This window comes from Rhipicephalus sanguineus, chromosome 3 (assembly GCF_013339695.2).
Source record: "Rhipicephalus sanguineus isolate Rsan-2018 chromosome 3, BIME_Rsan_1.4, whole genome shotgun sequence".
NCBI classification, from domain to species: Eukaryota; Metazoa; Arthropoda; class Arachnida; order Ixodida; family Ixodidae; genus Rhipicephalus; species Rhipicephalus sanguineus.
In genome coordinates this window covers 216,483,442-216,500,688 of record NC_051178.1, presented here as the reverse complement: position 1 = coordinate 216,500,688, position 17,247 = coordinate 216,483,442, and the positions used below count along the sequence as shown (strand labels likewise).

The window sequence follows — 17,247 nt, the reverse complement described above, 5'->3', positions numbered from 1 at the left end:
GCAGGGAGTGAGCACAGGCCTCTGTATGAAAACAGGGCGCCTGAGAAAATGCCAACTTCGCACTCTGCCTGTAAACTCTCCTTGCCACGCACAACTGCAAGATTTGCCTGAGCTGTTCACAGGAGCGTCTGCTATCCACAAAATTCTTTCTCACCAAGCCTGAGGGGCGATTCATGAGGACTCTCTCAAAAACTTCTTAGTCACAGTAACAAGGAACTGTTTGCATTCCATTTTAAATGCAAATCTGCACATGCATTTCTTGCAATTACATTGGAATGCTTCAAAATTCGCTCAGCTGTACGTACGATCTCCACTTTCTCCAGTGCTGAGTGAATGTTCATGTCTTGAATGTTGATTTTCAACAGACCTGTAATCCCACTCGATGCAGAACTGAGAAGTTCAAGAACTTTGTGAGAAGCTTCCTGTTTCAAAGTCCCTTGCCAAAAAGAGCACTAGTAGTTGGTCCGCCTGATATTCTGACTAGCGGGCCACCACAGAAATTAAGCAAGTTCTGGAAGAAAGTACATTTCGGCTGATTCACCTTTTTACGTCTTGCAGATTCAATCTACATTTTCACATAAGGCCACAATGAAAGGGCTCGTTCGATCCCTGAAACATTTTGAACCAAGTGACAGGCAACATATCCGAGAGGGATTGTGCAGTGGACGCTATGTGTGCTTTGTCAAACAGCTAAAGGATGGTGCTGATAGCATGCGAACGCCGTCTGGCACGAGGTATATAGTTGAAGCGTGTAGTTTTATTCTTTATTTAAGGATTACACCGCATTGCCCGAAGGCGCTATTGCAGAGGGGTTACAGGCGGGGAAAAAAAACAAGTCTTCATTCGAACAGCACGCTTGCTCTTCACACAGCCGGTTCCACTGCACAAGAGTTCTGACAAAGAAAGAGTTTGCAAACAAGTTCGTCCTGTCACAGTACTCACATGTTTTAAAAGGATGGTCATTATGCTTAGAAACGTACTGTGGTTCTTTAAAGGGACACTAAAGGCAAATAACAATTTATTTCAGAGTGAAAGCTCAATGTATGACGTCTAAAATGCCAATATTATCAACAGCAGTGCCCTACTTACTGAGAAATTACGCTAAATGTATCACACGATGAGCGCCACCGGTGGGACATTTTGGAAATGATCCCGATGATGTGAGAGAGTTCGACTATAATTAATCACTCGTAATCAAACTAGCTGCAATAAAAAGAGAACCTCCCGTGCATCAAGAGACGTAATAAAATGCTGCTTGTTCGTTTCTGTTTGATTCATGGAAAAAAGAACCTCTTTGGCGTTGCCATGGGGAACAATGCGCGTGGTTCAAAGGTTCCGTTTTCGCCGAACTGCGCTTCGCCCAGCACCCTGCTTTGCTCACGCGGTCGCGTCTCGGTGGTAGTTTCAGTATTGCGTACTGCCGTGTGTCTTGCGCGCTCGTGAAAGTCGCTCTGACAGAAAGTTCGACGAAATGCTGCATGCACGTGATTGGCTGATGCCTGAATGGCGCACGCTGCCAGAGCACGCCGCCAGTGCACGCCCCCGTGCAGTAAAGGCGGGCAACGTTGGGCACGGCAGCAGTGACGTGAGAAACACTGCTTTCAGGCGGGTGATTTGATGTGCGCTAACGCGATGTGAACCACTAAAACGTAATTTTAGTTCAAAATAAGCACTTCCTTGGCACAAAAGTAGCACTACGAGGTTTCTGGACCGTTATTTCAACAATCGTCGACTTAATATTTGCCTTTAGTGTCCCTTTAGGACAGTTGTCGCTTCTAATTCCAGTCTTGTTATTATAAATCAGATATAAGAACTTCAGTCTCAACTTTTCCCGTTGAGAAGAAACCAGCTTCCAGTTCAATTCGTGTTTCATTTCCGTACAGCTTTCATTCCGCCTATACCCCCCCAGGACGAACCAAGCAGCATGATTTTGTATCTTTTCCAGTTTATCAATTAAATTTTTTGCGCAGGGTCCCAGACAGTACAGGCATATTCCAAGATCAATCTAACACATGTTAAGTAGGTGTTTTTCTTAGGTTTGGCTGCGAGCATTTCAGATTCCGCTGGATAAAACTGAGTGCCCTACCAGCTTTTGCAACGATGTCGTCCACATGTGCAGAGCATGAGCAAAAGAGGACTGCTGTTGCTATGAGCCGAGCTTGTGTCTTTACTCAGCATCCCTGAACATGGTGTCAGAAGTGGGCGACTAACGCGGAGTTTTGGACGCGACAGGTGGTACGAGCACTGGGCCTAACAAGCTCAACATCGTGCATGTCGGTACGACTGGACTTCAGCCTCCGTTGCCATTCACAAGCCCGGGGGAATGGACAACATGGATAATAAGGTACAAAGATTACTGTTGTGTCGTGCGACCCCTGGTGACATGCTGAGACACCAGTGCTGTTGTGCTCTCTATTCATGCTACTGGGGGGAGCTGGGTCTCTGCCATGCCTCTCTGCTACCACCAATCCGGCGTGGTCATGCCGGTCATGTGACCCGTGCCCCGCTGACCAATAGCCTTTATTCTCCCTCCTTAAAACCGCCTGCAATAAACGCGGGAGAGCAGTCTCCCGTCAGTCTCGCCGAAGCTTGGTCTCTGCGTCGTCACTCCGCGCGCCCTCCCGTCGGCCTCTCCGTTGGCCCGCCACGGGTTACGCTGCGCTCCTGCCCTACACAACACATGGCGACGAGGTAGTCGAACCGCTACGCTACTACGACAGGCGACGCCAGGAAGAGCACGACGTACGTGACACTACGCTACTGGTCACATTTTTCTGCTGCGCGTCGGTGCTTCGGCTTCCTGCACGCTACAAGGGCGTCGGCCTGCAATTCCTTTGTTCCTGCTCGAGCCTACGCCCACCTCCTGCACACATGGCGGCCCTTTTTGCGAACCTCCCTCCATTCCTCGACGTGCCCGGCAGGCCTCCATGGCATTTATGGAGAAAAATTTTCCAGGTACACCTGAAGGCGGCCGGCGGAAGCGGTTGGGAGGACAAAAGACGCGCTTCAGCACTTATCAGCGTGCTCAGTATCGAGGGCCAGCGCAAATACTTCTTCAAAATTGGCTAGCGCGAAAATCGACAAGGACTAAGAAGGAACACTGAAGTACAGGACAGGCGCTACTCGCAACTAAACTTTATTCAGAAACGTCTTCCTACATATTTACACAGCCGAGTGGCGCGCGCAGGCGCAATGCACACGACAGTCGACATGCTAATCAGGACCGGGATACCAAAACATATTCGCATTATAACCAAGTGTCTAAGAACAGTCTTTCCTTACTGCGCAGAACAACAGAAGTGTCACTGATACATTCACGGTCTTTCTTTTTAATATGATAAGCCTCCATTAGTTCTCTGGCCAGCGCATTCCCACTTCTGCCCAGAATTTGAATGCTAGACAGCACTGGCTCACAGGCACAGGTCCTACAATGCGTAGGCAGATGAAAAGTCAAATTATTCTTAACAGAGCGCTCGTGTTCCCGTGCTCGATCGTTGACGCAACGACCAGTTTGTCCGATATAAACCTTGCCACAAGTGAGTGGGATTTCGTACACGACGCCTACGGCGCATGTGACGTAGGGCCGGACGTGCTTTTTTCCGCACGTCGGTTTTTTAAGTGGTCCCGAAATGCGAGGGCATAGCCCAGCCAGTTTATGCGGCGCTGAAAAAACTATAGGTACATTGTACCTATTTGCCACATTTTTTAAATTGTGTGCCACTTTGTGCACATACGGCACCACTTCCGGCCTTTTTTCTGCACGAGCAGAGCCAGGCCTCTTCTTCCCCTTCAGTTTCTGAAGGAGGGTTTCGGACACAGCAGTCAAGTTCGAGCAGGGGAACCCAGCCGCCTGTAGGCGCTCAATCTGGCTATTAAAACTATCCTGAGCCAAGTGAACGCAGGACTTTGCCAGCACCGATTCAAGGCATTGTGAGGCAATAGCTCGTTTTACAACCTTACTATGAGCAGAATCAAAGGGTAAAAGCTCTTTTTGGGCTCGCCGAGAGTACTTCCAGCAAATATGCTGCCCCCTTAAAAGCATATTAAGATCTAAAAATTGCAAGGTGTCATTGTTAGGAAGTTCATGGGTGAAGGTTAAACCCTTTCCATGTCGTCTAAACATGTTTAAAATATCATCAACAGCACTAGTATTCGTCTGGAAGGGATTAGTGCTTAAAATCACGAGAAAGTCGTCTAGACGACTTTCTCGTGATTTAACAGCGAAGCTGTTCAGGCTAGCCGTAATGTGTGGGGCCTTCCAGAAAACGGATATGTGCCTATCAGAGAACTATCACCATCATAAACGGATATGTGCCACAGAAATTGGGTAAATCCTACCACTCACCACTGGTCAACTAAATGTGAAGAAGGCAACATTTAGTCCAACAAATGGCTGACAAGCGATGGCGGCGAGCCGAAGACCCCGAGTACGTACAACGAGAGAATACTAGGAAGTGGGAAAGGCAACGACGGCTGCGAGAAGACCCGAAGCGGTGGAAGGCCTACGGCAACAACGACTTGCCCGTAGACCTATGAGAGGTGCGAAGGCTTCGTTTCAGCGCGAGGTTCTGTCTCGGCAGTTTGGACATCCGTGTCGTGTCTGTGACTGTGTGGTTTAACTCGAGCCTCTCTACGCTGAGGATCAACGTAGCAACCCAGCATCACCTAGCTTAAAACCTTGCAACGACCTAGAAGCAGCCTAGAAACAACCTGCATCACCTAGCTGAGGCCTAGAAACAACCTAGAAGCAGCCAGATGAGACTTCAGAATCGTCCAGTTTCGCTGTTTCCAGCTTTGCGCAGCTTAGTGCAAGCTTCGCCAATTTTTTCTTTTTTACTTTTAGTCGCAGAGAGATGCTAGACTAATCTGCCGCAATTTCGCATGCGTTCGTGTTCTCGACATTCCCGCTTTGTGCCGATCCCAGCCCCGACAACGCTTGGTTGCTTTTTTTGGTTCATCGTCCCTAACAGCAGCAGTTCCAGCTGTGCGACGCTGTGTGTTGCGGTAACAATACAATACATGATCCGAGCCAGCCTCTACAAACTTGCACGCAAAAAGGCGTCCATCCCACAGAAATGAACACCGAAACGACACAACACTGATCGCGTTCACAAGCTGGCCCTGGCACGTCATGCGCACATCACCTTGCGTGCGCATGACGTGTTGATGCGTCTGCGTCATGTGATCCTACGGCTCCGATACTGAAGACGGCAGGGAAGGGACTTCGTTTATGAAGGCTACACGGGGCTAGTGGCAAGGGTTTCAAGATCATCTACTAGCATAATGGTTTCTCGGCTCAGTGAACCGATTTGAAACATTCTTGTGGTAAAATGCTCTTCATTGAACATGCAACAACTACCAGTGTCTAACTAAAATTCCTTATGTGACCTCGTGAGCAGCTTTTCCATCAGTAAATTACAAAGAAAACAAAAGCCGCGTGTGCATCACATTTTTATTTATTTTGATCTAAACCCTCCTTTCCTCTGACGGCACTCCACGGTTTTGCATTCGTTCTCCACCTTCCCGTGGCTGCACAGCGGGAGCTTCTGTTCGCTGACCACCGCCACACCCAGGTCTTCAAGGCTGTTCTTGACTTCCTTGGGGACACTGAACTGGACAACCGGCTGTGCAATCCACCCGCAGCGTCCTCGGCAGTGGACGCCACTATTCTTTTCTTCTTCTTTCTGATTCTCATCTTTATTTCCCTCTCCCCATTCCTCTGCAGACGCTGAGACGGGCTTCCATTCAGGTTCACTGCTGCTAGTGGTTGTTTTTCCGGAAGTTAGTTGTACTAAATGGCTAGGTTGAACCCCATAGAGTTTTAAAAGGTCAATATTGCCCAGTAACATGAATAATGGTCCCAAACTGCACTCGAAAGCGAAATCTGAGGTTAAATAGCCCTCATATAGGTGCCGTTTTTGAAAATAGGCATTTATAGGCACTTATAGGCATTTAGGCACGAACCCCAAAAATAGGCATTTATAGGCACTATAAAAACACTATAAAAGCCCTTCTTAACCTCTAATTCACACTCATATATCAAAGTGGCACGATAGGAACACAAGGAACAAAATAGGCATTTGCCTAAAATCCGGTCTCTACTCATGACATTTATCGCATGTTGCTGGTTTTTCATCTGCCAATAGATAGTTATGTGTGACATGTGTATGGCCTATTCGAAGTCGGCACATTACTACTTCAACAAAACGTTCTTGATGAAAACACGTCTTCCATTCACCAAGGATAGGTTTAATTAGGTGAAGTTTGTCATTTCGTTGCAATTTCCATCCAAACTGCCAATGAGAGGTGATGGCCCGGCGAACTGCTTTAATCCCATCCCTAACAGGTACATTGCTCTTTGAAATATGCAGCTCTTTTGCCGTTGCTGCTAGTTGGTTCGCCCTTTCGTTACCTGGGATCCCAATGTGACTCGGGACCCAACAGAAGTTTATGATGTGGTCTTCAGGTAGGTGTGATAGGATATTCAATATATCACCTGTGAATGGCTCATACTGAGATTTAGAATTTAGTGCTCTAGGAGCACTTAAGGAATCAATGAAAATTACTGCTTTTTTATGTTTTGTGCTTATAATATTTCGTACTGCCATCAGCAAGGCATAGCACTCAGCGGTGTATACAGAGACGAAATAAGGCAGTCTGGCCACTTGCTCGTGTATTCCTCCTACCATGCTGCTTCCAACATACGCAGACATCTTCGAACCATCAGTATAAAATTCTTTGTAAGTGTGGTACTTTTTTTGTAGCGTGCGGAATTCCTGCGGTATACGTTCACGTGGGGTGTGTTGCTTTTTTATATGTGTTCAGGGTGTCTACCGAGTTGACATTTCTAAATTCCCTGAGTTTTCCAGGTTTTCCCTGAGTGTTTTTGCTAAAATTCCCTGAGTGAAACAGAACTTTGTTTTATGTCAAGATGGGTAGAGACCATATCGCTCGGTGATGTCACTCTCTAATACGCGCGTTAGAAAATAAGAACGACTTAATCCCATTTGAATAGTACATAGAACAGTTAAACCTCAATATAGCGAAGTTGGTAAAAGCAGCAACTCACTTCGTTATATTGAAACTCCGTTAAACTGAAATTTGACCTTTCATGCAAGGCATAGTTACTGAAGGATTAATGTTAAATTGAAAATGCCACAAGAATGCTCGACTAATATGAAGCCATGAAAAAACTTTTTTTTATTTTTTGCGTGAAAAAGATGCCTTGCCAGAGTGTCACATGTAAAGACGAAACAAATGCGGGTATAATGCACTGTGGAATTACGCTTGTTCTGCTGCTGCGGGTTGTTGTCCTATCCTCGCGCGCTGCCCAGAGAAATGCAACGCCTTTGCTATCATGTTGCCCAGCCGAACCATTTGCTCTCCACGAACACACAACATAAAAAACCATCCCACGTTAGAAAAAAAGAGTCACAGTTTCACCGCGAGAGCAAAATAGTAAATCCGATAGCAACAAAGAGGAATTTTATATGAATATAGGCTAGCAGCTCGCTCCTTCAGGAAACGCAGCCGCTGCACTAAGGGAAGTGTCCTATCTATGGCTCAGGGGCGGATTCAGGTACCTAATGGGGAGGTGGTACAAAGGCTGAAGCCCCCGCTCAGCAGTGCATTTTGGTGGGTCACGCATATTTACAACAGCCCAGAGGGGATTATGGCGGTGCCTAAGAAGCATTCATTGTAAATGTGCATAGGGAAGCAGGAAAAGTTAGAGCGATGAGAGGGGTAGAGAGCAGGGACAAGATTCTCTATACCCCTTTTGGGCAGTGACAGGCAAAGCAACCTGAAAAAGGGGGCAAACTCAACAGGCAGCCTAACAAAGGAGGTGGACGACAGGCACTGAAGGGAGGGGGCGGGGGCTGGCTTAAGGGGGGGGAGGCGATCGTCACTATCGCCCCCCCCCCCCACCCCTGGATCCGCCACTGCTATGGCTTCAACAGAAGTTTTGCAATTAGAGCACAACACCTACAAAGGTATGAGCCGTCTGCTGATCCCCACTAAAGATACCGCGACGCACGCGACCACGCGCGCTGGTACAAAGTAGGTACTTCCTGTCGGACTCACGCAGCCCCCCCTTCCACCTCCACAACCCGACGTGTGCCCATCGCGCGAATGAGACGGCCGGCTCGTTTCATCTCTGCTTAAGCCCCGTTCGTCGGCAGCGCTCGCACGCTTTCACTCGCACATGGAGCATACGACGCGCAGGGTGATGTAATCGCAATTTGGACTCGATAAGGAAGATCATGGCGAAGGCAAAAAATTCGCGTCGGAGTGTCTATATAATAGGTGGATAGCAAAATGACGTCTTCCGGTTCGATGCCTAGCTCTTCGCTGTTTCAAGGTGTGTGCCGTTCAGTGTAATCGGGGAGAAAACGCGTACTTTCTGCGACGCGGTTGTTAGCAGTTATCTTGCCTCCTCCGCGATTACACTGAACCGCACACAACTTGAAGCAGCGACGAGCTGAGCCTTGACAATTCCTAGAACCGGAAGTGCTGTAGCAGACGACGCGCCGTTTTGCTATCCACCTATTGCTATCGCAAAAAAAAAAAACAATATAGCTGCGGGCTAAGATCGCACGAAAGCACGGCAACAGCCTGAATTACGGCACATCCGATTATGGTGGAAACGTTACTGTTTTCCGACATCGTGCGCCGAATCGAGCAAGTGGGACCAGTGCCGGTGTCGCGAATTTCGGTCGCCGCTATGCCTTGGCTCTGAAAAGTTTTGTAATTCGGCTTTGTAGCAAACATCCACGTGGTGTGGCTGGTAATTGGGGGCTGCAGCCCCAAAAAATATCGGTTGACTGCCTAAAACTTGTTTCAGCAGTGCCCTCATCGGGAAAAAAAGAAAGAAAAAAGCTTTCACTTGCTGTGAATGGGCCCGTTAGTTACGCTAGCTCTTGCCTGGAAATTTATTCTATTCTTGACGGAGTCTTAAATAGCATCTTTGAAGCTCGGGATCAGAGCGAGTGAGCTCTCCGATAACAGCCAACAAGCGTCGTCTTTTTTCTCGCCGATCGGGATGGCTTGCCAGATACCAGCCTTGTCGAAGACATCCGCTTCCTGAACAATCGCGATCGCTTGCAAGATAACTCAAGCTCGTTACATCTACTGCTACCGCTTTTACAACTAATCATGCTTGTTACTTGACACGCGGCGATAACAAAAACACCATATCGGGCGCTAACGCCCAGCACGCGCGAGAAAGAATACAGAACTACACCGCGTAGTCACAGAACACCCTGACAACATTGCGCGATACGATGTGTCGTGGTTCATGGTTCCCGCATGCCACGCATTAGCCGGATTCTCTCCCACTTCACCGCTCCGAAGGCGATGACAGCATCGAGGTGCGCCACTTCCCGGCTGCCGCAGCGGCCGTTTGATTTGAAAAATGCAATCACAAAATATCGAGCCAGCGCTACCGCGACTTTCTTTCCTTTTGAAAAAAGTTACAGTGGATTTTCCCTGATGGGAGCACAATTTCCCTGAGTTTTCCCTGAGAATTTCCAGACTACCCAAGATCCCTGAGAATTCCCGGTTTTCCCGGTCGGCAGACACCCTGGTGTTAGTGAGAAATCAAGGTATTTGGAGAAGTCACTCCAAGGGGCCAATCTGGCTGGTCTTGTGGCGACAGAGAGTGCTTCATTAGGTACATCTAGGGCCTGAAATTTTTCTTCAAATCTCAGTATTAGTGGTCGAATGGCGTTTGGCTTGTTCGTGTAGTGTAGTCGTTGGCCACAGCATGTGGTAATGTTGTGGCATATATGATCTGGTGAAGAATGAACTCTGAAGACATATGTAAACATCAGCTGCGTTCTCCTGTATTCCAAGGACAGTTCATTACTTTCGGAGTACAAGCTAGGAATGGGCGACGTCCGGTAGGCACCTGTTGCTAGGCGTAACCATTAGTTATGGACAGGGTCTAGGCGCTTGAGGTAGGAGCCTCTTGCCGAACCATAGATTATACTACCGTAGTCTAGTTGCACTTCAAATGGGCATACATATGCACTTCAAATGGGCTAATGTGTATTTGGCAGTGTTGGGAAGCATTAACTGTTCGACTCGGACACCGTCACTGTATATGAGAAAATTGCCAGAGCTGCAGCTAACAGTCCTCATGTAAGAACAGGTTAATTTCTTAATAAATCGACGTCTCTTTTGTGTTTATTATATGTCTGTTTTTGTTGAGTCTTAATATGAGTGCATCAATCAGACCTAAAGCAGTGGTTTTAAAAACAGTATTCGCAGATTTGAAGTATTCTTTTTCATGTCGGTTTCCTTATATGCGACACTTCAGTAGGCGGCAGTGGCCATTGAACATGAGTGAGAGCAGTGTGCTTGCTGGAAGTCAATTGATCGTCATTAGTCCACCAGTTTTATGGGACAATTGCACGGCTATGTTCAACTGTTGGCGCCTTTGTGCCATCACAAACAATAACATTTTTTTTTCACATCCTCGCTTGAAATTATTTGCACTTACGTAAAAATTGATTGTGCCTATATTTGTGCCGTTGGAGGCCTAAAACATGGTTTTACTGGCCTATTTTTGGCCCCTAAAACATGCTTTCTTAATGCCTAGAAATCTGGCCTCTAGTCATAAGGAATTCAAAAGGTTTTCCAGGCACTACAATATTCAAGGGTTTTTCAAGGTCTTGAAAATTACATTTTCAAATTCAAGAGCTTTAAAGGACCCGTGTGTGTGTGCCCTATCAAGATCGATTTGACGAAAGTATTGGGCACACATAATGGAGAAAGAAAGAAACATACTTGTCATTGGAGATGCTGCAGTCAATGACAGTCTGCTTGTTAGTGTTGATGATGATGAACGGTAGAGGTATGGTGGAAGCCGGTGCAGGGGCCTGCCGACTGCGCTCGAGAGCTTTATTGCGCTCCACCAAGTTCTTGTAGGCAATCTGCTGCAGTAGCAAGTCATAGAGTTGCTGCCGCTTGGCCGCAATCACCTCCAGACGGCGCTGCTTCTCCTGCTCCAGCCGCTGGCACTCCTGGGCCGAGTTGGTGGGCAGTCCAAGCCAGCGAATCTCCTTCTTCTCCTTAGAGATGATGTTCATGGCCATGAGCACATTGAGCGCGTCGTACACTCGACGCCGAATGTTCTTCTGGTCATAGGCTTGGTCGGTTGTGCCGCCCCGTAGCCCCGCCACCTCGGGTGTTGCAAACTCGGCCACGAGCTCGTCAGCAACCTCGTTGTACGAAGTGGTTCCCTTACGCTGAACCTTTTCGCACACCTTCATGGAGAAGTGACGGAGCCCCTTGCTGCCCTTGTCCCCACCACCTTTGCATCTGCGCTTGCTGCCAGGAAAGAAAAGCTAGTATTAGCTAGTATTTCACTAAGTACCACAACAATCTTCTAGTGCACAGCACCATGTTACGCAACCGAGAGTTGTTGAATCATACAAGTTGCGAAACTTCCCAGAATATTCAGGTAACAACACCTGGACATACCACTGTCCGAATCATTCAGTTCTGCTGATTGTAACACCACCTGTATGTGGGGAAATAACTTGAAAAGTAGTACCTTTGTGTGTTTCATTGCACAAGCCCGCAAGTAATGCTGCATTGATGAAGCGACCAGTGTTTGCTTTTACAGCTTACATCTTGCAGACGACACTGCAGCCATAAAATTCTTTGACCATGGACCACTTCGGAGGCGATACTCACGGACATGCATGGGGGGCCAGATAATGTAACAAAAAAAATGCCAGACCTGCACGGAAAGCGCAGCACAGTCACAGCGAAAGCTGGATGAGCAGCATTTCTAGAGCCCATTATAAACTCTCTTGGGGCTACTAATACAAGTACACTAGCAACGTACTCACTACGCCACAAAAGAATATTTTTTTGTGAAGTTGGGAAGCATCCACTACGTCATTACTTGTCATCCTGTGGAGAAGCGAGGTACCATCTGTAAGGCATTATGTGCACTTTGTAGATGCGACAGCTGATGACGATGAAGAATTATGGCTGAGCCTTTTGTAATGGGTTGGAAGCTTTAAACGACCAACTAGTTCCGTAGTTCGCATTAAGTGATGCCTGGTTATTTCACTCTCCCACACGCTATATAACATACGTTAACGTGAGAAAGAGTTAGAGAGAGAGGGAAAGAACTTTACTGACACCCTGAAGAAATGAATCACGGGGGCCTTATGGGCTTCCTTGGCAATAAATAGAAGTGCACTTGCGAGGAGCCCACTACGCTATAGATCATCATAATTTTTGTGAAGTAGGGAAGCAGCCACCATGCCATTTTTCATCATTCTGCAGAGAACCCATTAAACACATGTAAGGCATTATGTGCACTTTGTTCATACTGTGGCTGATGACAAAGAATTATGGCAGAGCCCTTTGTAATGGGTTGGAAGCATTCAACAACCCACTCGTTGCGCAATTGGCATTGTGTGACGCCTGGTTACAGAATTCGCGTTGTGCGACGCCTATTTGTTATTTTACTCTTCTACCACGCTACATTACATATGTTAATGTGGTCCTTTCCCGACATGAAACATGTATAGGGTCTTTTTGCAAAGCAGTTTAAAGCCCCGGCATGGCTCTCAGGTAGAATACTGGGCTCCAACGCAGAGGGCCCAGGTGTAAACCCCGTTTCATCCTGGAAATTTTTCTTATTTCGTTTTTTTAGGGGTGAAGCTCCTTATAGCGGCACCCGTTCGTCCCCCGTCGTAGTAGTGTGTAACCAGTCTTAAAAACGGAGGGGGCGTGCACACATGAAGGCTCCCTAAAGACAATGCGCTGCGACAGTACGTGATATGTATCGCCCTCTCCTCTCCTACGCTTCCCCCTCTTTCTCCTCCTCTCCCACGTTCTCCCCCCCCCCCCCCCCCATCTTGCCTTGCGGCGCAGCGGCGCCGACGCAGGCAGCGTCTTGATTGAAAAAACCGATCGCTCGCGCTGCACAACCGTTCACTGACCACCCCGTATATATAGGCACTGGATTTTGACCTCCAAGGTAGTGTGTGTGTGCGATTTCTCCTGTGCGTGATTAAACAATGAAAATTCACAGCGTACATGTAAAATTAAAGTGAGCTGCAAGTCGTCATAACTCTCATCGAACCTTTAGTATAAACGCGCCCGATCTCACGTCGGTGATGATGTACTGGGCAGAATTCACGGAAGATTCACGGTTTACCGATGAACCTCCGCAGCTTCGCCCACTCATCATCATTCACTCCGTGGATATGCTGTGATTTTTTTTTTTTCTTATTTCGTGTGAAAGCGGTTACGGATACCGGCGGCGCACAACTACAGTGCCAAAAACAGCCCTTGTTGTGATTTCATAACAGCGTGCAGAGATGGAAGCACATGAACCAGTGGCATCTTGTGGCACAGAGCCACAGCCACAGATTGGGGGGAAAAAAAAGGCAACAAATGGGTAAGTACACTTGCATGTAGACCTGTGCGCCGATCCCAAAATTGCAGCAGTGGCGCGCGGTGTTTCCACCTTCGGCGGCCATGCATGAACGGCGCGGGGTTTATCGGATTGGGGGCGGCGTGGCACGTGGTGGTGGTGGTGGGGGGGGGGGGAGTTTTGAAAGATGGTGGTGAGAGAAATTTGTCGCTTGAATTTTGAAAAAAATCTGTTTTACCAAAAGGATGGAACAGTGAACATGACAGCAACATGACGTAATGTTATAGGAACTAAGGCTAGCAGCTAACTCTTTCTGATCCGATTTCGCGTAACTCTACAAGACACTAGGGTATGGGAATACGGCCGCTCCCGGGGGAGAAGCGGTCTTCGTGCAGTTTGTCGTATCTGTGGCCACAACACGAAGCAATGAGATCACAGAACGTAGAAGGATATACGAGCCGTTTGCTGATGTCCACTGAGATAGCACGCGTGCCAGCGCTCGTGACCGCGCCCTTATTGTCAAAGTTCAGAGTAACTGCTCAAGCCACGTAGCCCCCTTCCCCGGCGTCTCTTCATGTTCCTTCGCCCAGCGAAATACGGGCGGGGCCTTTCTTTCCTACTTGAGGAGCAATTACGAGAGGCCTTGCATGTGGGATGATGTTATCATGTGTGCCCTCCATGCGACGGAGATGGCCAGCTTGTTTCACCTCTGCTTCAGCCGTGTTCCTCCCCAGCACTTGTGAGCTTTTACTCGCGGGTGGAGCATACAATGTGCAGAGCAATGTTATCAATTTGGACTTCGTACGGAACACGACGGCTGTGGTGAAAACTTGTCCAGAGTGCCCATATAATTGTTATCGCAATAAAAAAATATGCAAGAACCATGGAAGCGGGCTCACCTTTTTCCTGGACAGCTGCATCGGCTCCTCTGTAAGGAGTTCGCCCATTGGAAGAATCAAATAATCCGGCGCCTTTTCCATTGGTTACATTTTCACCTTCACTACCCTTCTTACAGGCGATATCTTCTCGCCCCTTATTTCTTCATAAAGCACATGCACAATGTCAGCACTAAGCGTTGAACCTATCATGATTTCGCGCTTGTCAGCTACACCCTGTTACCTCCGCTTGCAGAGTCGGATATGCACAAAATGGAGTGAACTCAGTTGATCTTGCACGATAGTCATGTGAGACAAGGAAGAACGGGTAGGCGACTGCATGGCAAAGCAGGGTAGGAGACAATTCACAACTGATATTTCTCGTATATGCACCAATCGAGAATATGTAACCTAGTGACGTCACATGAATCACTGTTGTGGCGTCACGAACTGCTCTAAAAAGACGAGAAATGCAAAGAGAGGATAACGCGCTTTTAATTTTTTTTTTTTTGTATTTTCAGAGGCTGCTTTGGGGCTCTTTAAAAAGACAGGGCGTACAAACACGGACACAAAAGAGTAGTCAAGACACCACAAACGCCGCTAACAACTGATAAACCATACAGCGGCAGAAAAGAAGGTAGACACAAATACTTATCTGCCCATTTCCGGGAAGGGGAGATACCTATCAATCAGGTGCGCGCGGTGGTCTAGATGAGAGATAACTGTTCACCCTCTTGACTTCTCTCGTGTCCATCTTTGCACGTCCTGTCTTTTTACCATGAATACCTAAGAACAAGCTCAGCTATCTGTTATTCCAAGTTTTTCATTGCCTTTACTTCTTTATTTATTTATAATTTAATCGATAAAAATGAAAGGGAAAAAGTGTACTAACGCATCGATATATATTACTTCTCTATTTTATTTATCTATGCACAGTGTACTACGTCCAAGGCTCAAAGTATATGCTATCTAGCGAGTTGGGTTGTCGCCCTTTGAAGCTGGAGGACGCCGCAGCGTTGAGGTCAGGCAGTACTCGTAAGACATCCGGAGAAGAGAAACATACGACAACTTCTGGGGAGCTATTCTTGATGCGTCCATCTGCACAGCCTCAGAGATATGCGCCCAAAAGCGGATCTCTGGGGGTGCGTTCATTGCGTTGAAGCGCATTCTGTCCCGCTCATTTGCGTCGAGAGTTGTGAAAGCTTCGTGACGTCAAAATGACATTGCGGAAGAAGAACTGGAAAGAGGGGGCGCGCCGCTCGCCGAGCTCTCGCCGATAAGCGGCGGCTGAGAAGGACAGTCCATCACACGGACACATCAAGAAGAGCACCCCCAGTGACGTGATGTATTTCATGTCGAGATTCCACGTTCGGGTTAAAAGAAAGGACTAACGGCAACGGCGCGAGCAAAACATATCGGCGGTGGTGGCGCACAGGTCTACTCGTGTGTGGTCTCATCGGTAGTGTTTTCGAGCACAAAAAACCAGCGTTCGCTTCAGCGAGCATGTCAACTTTTTCTTGGGTCACTTTCTGTACACTTAAGAGAGTCCTGCACCACTTTTCCAAATACCGTAAAAACCGGAATACAGGTTGAACATTTTTTTTAAAAAAAACAGCCATAAAATGTTGACCCCTGCCTTATATACCGGTCATTGGCAGAAAAACTTTGGAAGTCTGGCCACTATGAGCAACTGAAGTCAACCGCCTCTATTGCCATCGCAATCATCGCCGTCACTTTGTTTATTGCCAGCCTTGTGCCGTGGGCGGCCTCATTTTGCGTTTATGTTGTTGTCTTGTGAAACCAATTGGGCTCTGAGCCGCTTTTTTTCTTGTTGTCAACCAGTGGCCAACGACAGTCTGCCGTAGCATGCAAGAAAACAGCGATCGAGTTTGCGAAGGCACAAAGAAATGTGGTCAGAAGTGTGTGGAAGATGTTTTAGGATGTCCGTGAATGCGAGCTGGAGTTGTGAGTCACAAACAATAGCTGAAAGTTTATCTTTGCACGGGTGTTCTCGCTGCTCCAATCTCGGCAGATACTCTTTCTTTGTTGCTTCCTGCGATGCCGGCAGCTCTGGTTACAGTGGCACGTATGGCTATGATCAGCGGGCAGATTTTATTTATTTATTTATGATTTGCATACATAGATACACAAGGACACAGAGAAAAGAGGGAGGGAGCAAGCTGGCAACTGCCACCTAGAGGATCACAACGCCTGCCTACTCTTTCGGGAGGAGGGAAGAAAAAGAGGAAATAGGAAAGTAAATAAAAAAAATAATGACAAAGACTTGGACAAAAATAGGTAAAAACACGAAAAAAAAAAACCGTCTATAAACAGGTGGCCACATCCGTTTGGTCCATAAAAGTCAGCAGAGCTCGATGAGCCTGGTCTCGTTGAGAAATACAACCTCTCGGAAAGAGGCAATCGTCAAAAGTCGCACACTTAAGTTCAAGGAATTTATATTCCTTAATCAACAGAGCCCGCTGCATAAGAAATGCGGGACAGTCGAACAGAAGACGCTCAAGTGTTTCACAGGAACCACAAGCTGCACACAACGGACTATGCACACACCTTTGACGGTGTGTGCATAGTCCGTTCACGCATCAATACAGGAGCTGACTCTTAGTTCATATAACAGTACTCTGGAACGATGAGGCAAGCCACGACCACGAACACAGGGAGGGAATGATCTGTTCGCGACGCGCTGGTCTGGGTGCTCCTTTAGGAGGTGTCGGCGTATAAGCAGCCGAGTGTTGTCCATCATAACAAAATTTCCGGGCAGTCACAATCATCATTGTTACAAGATGAAGTGAGGCGATCAGCCTCTTTATTTCCAGCAATGCCCACGTGCGAAGGTATCCACTGGGCGGTTAGGGACACCCCACGTGAGAGAATTTCGTCGGCGGATTCTATGATACAGCATAGACCGCCTATAACGTAAGTCACCGGAGTCGCGAATATCCGCACTATAAA

At 47.5% G+C, this 17,247-nt stretch overlaps 1 protein-coding gene across 1 annotated transcript in view; it reads right to left on the bottom strand.

Moving 5' to 3' along the window:
• The window catches only part of LOC119388284 (transcription factor Dp-1), a 147,503-nt gene that overhangs the window by 79,021 nt on the left and 51,235 nt on the right, over nucleotides 1–17,247 (bottom strand). Inside the window, exon 4 of the mRNA XM_049413902.1 lies at nucleotides 10,789–11,331. Coding sequence (XP_049269859.1) covers nucleotides 10,789–11,331 — 543 coding nt within the window. The remainder of the gene's footprint in view (nucleotides 1–10,788; nucleotides 11,332–17,247) is intronic.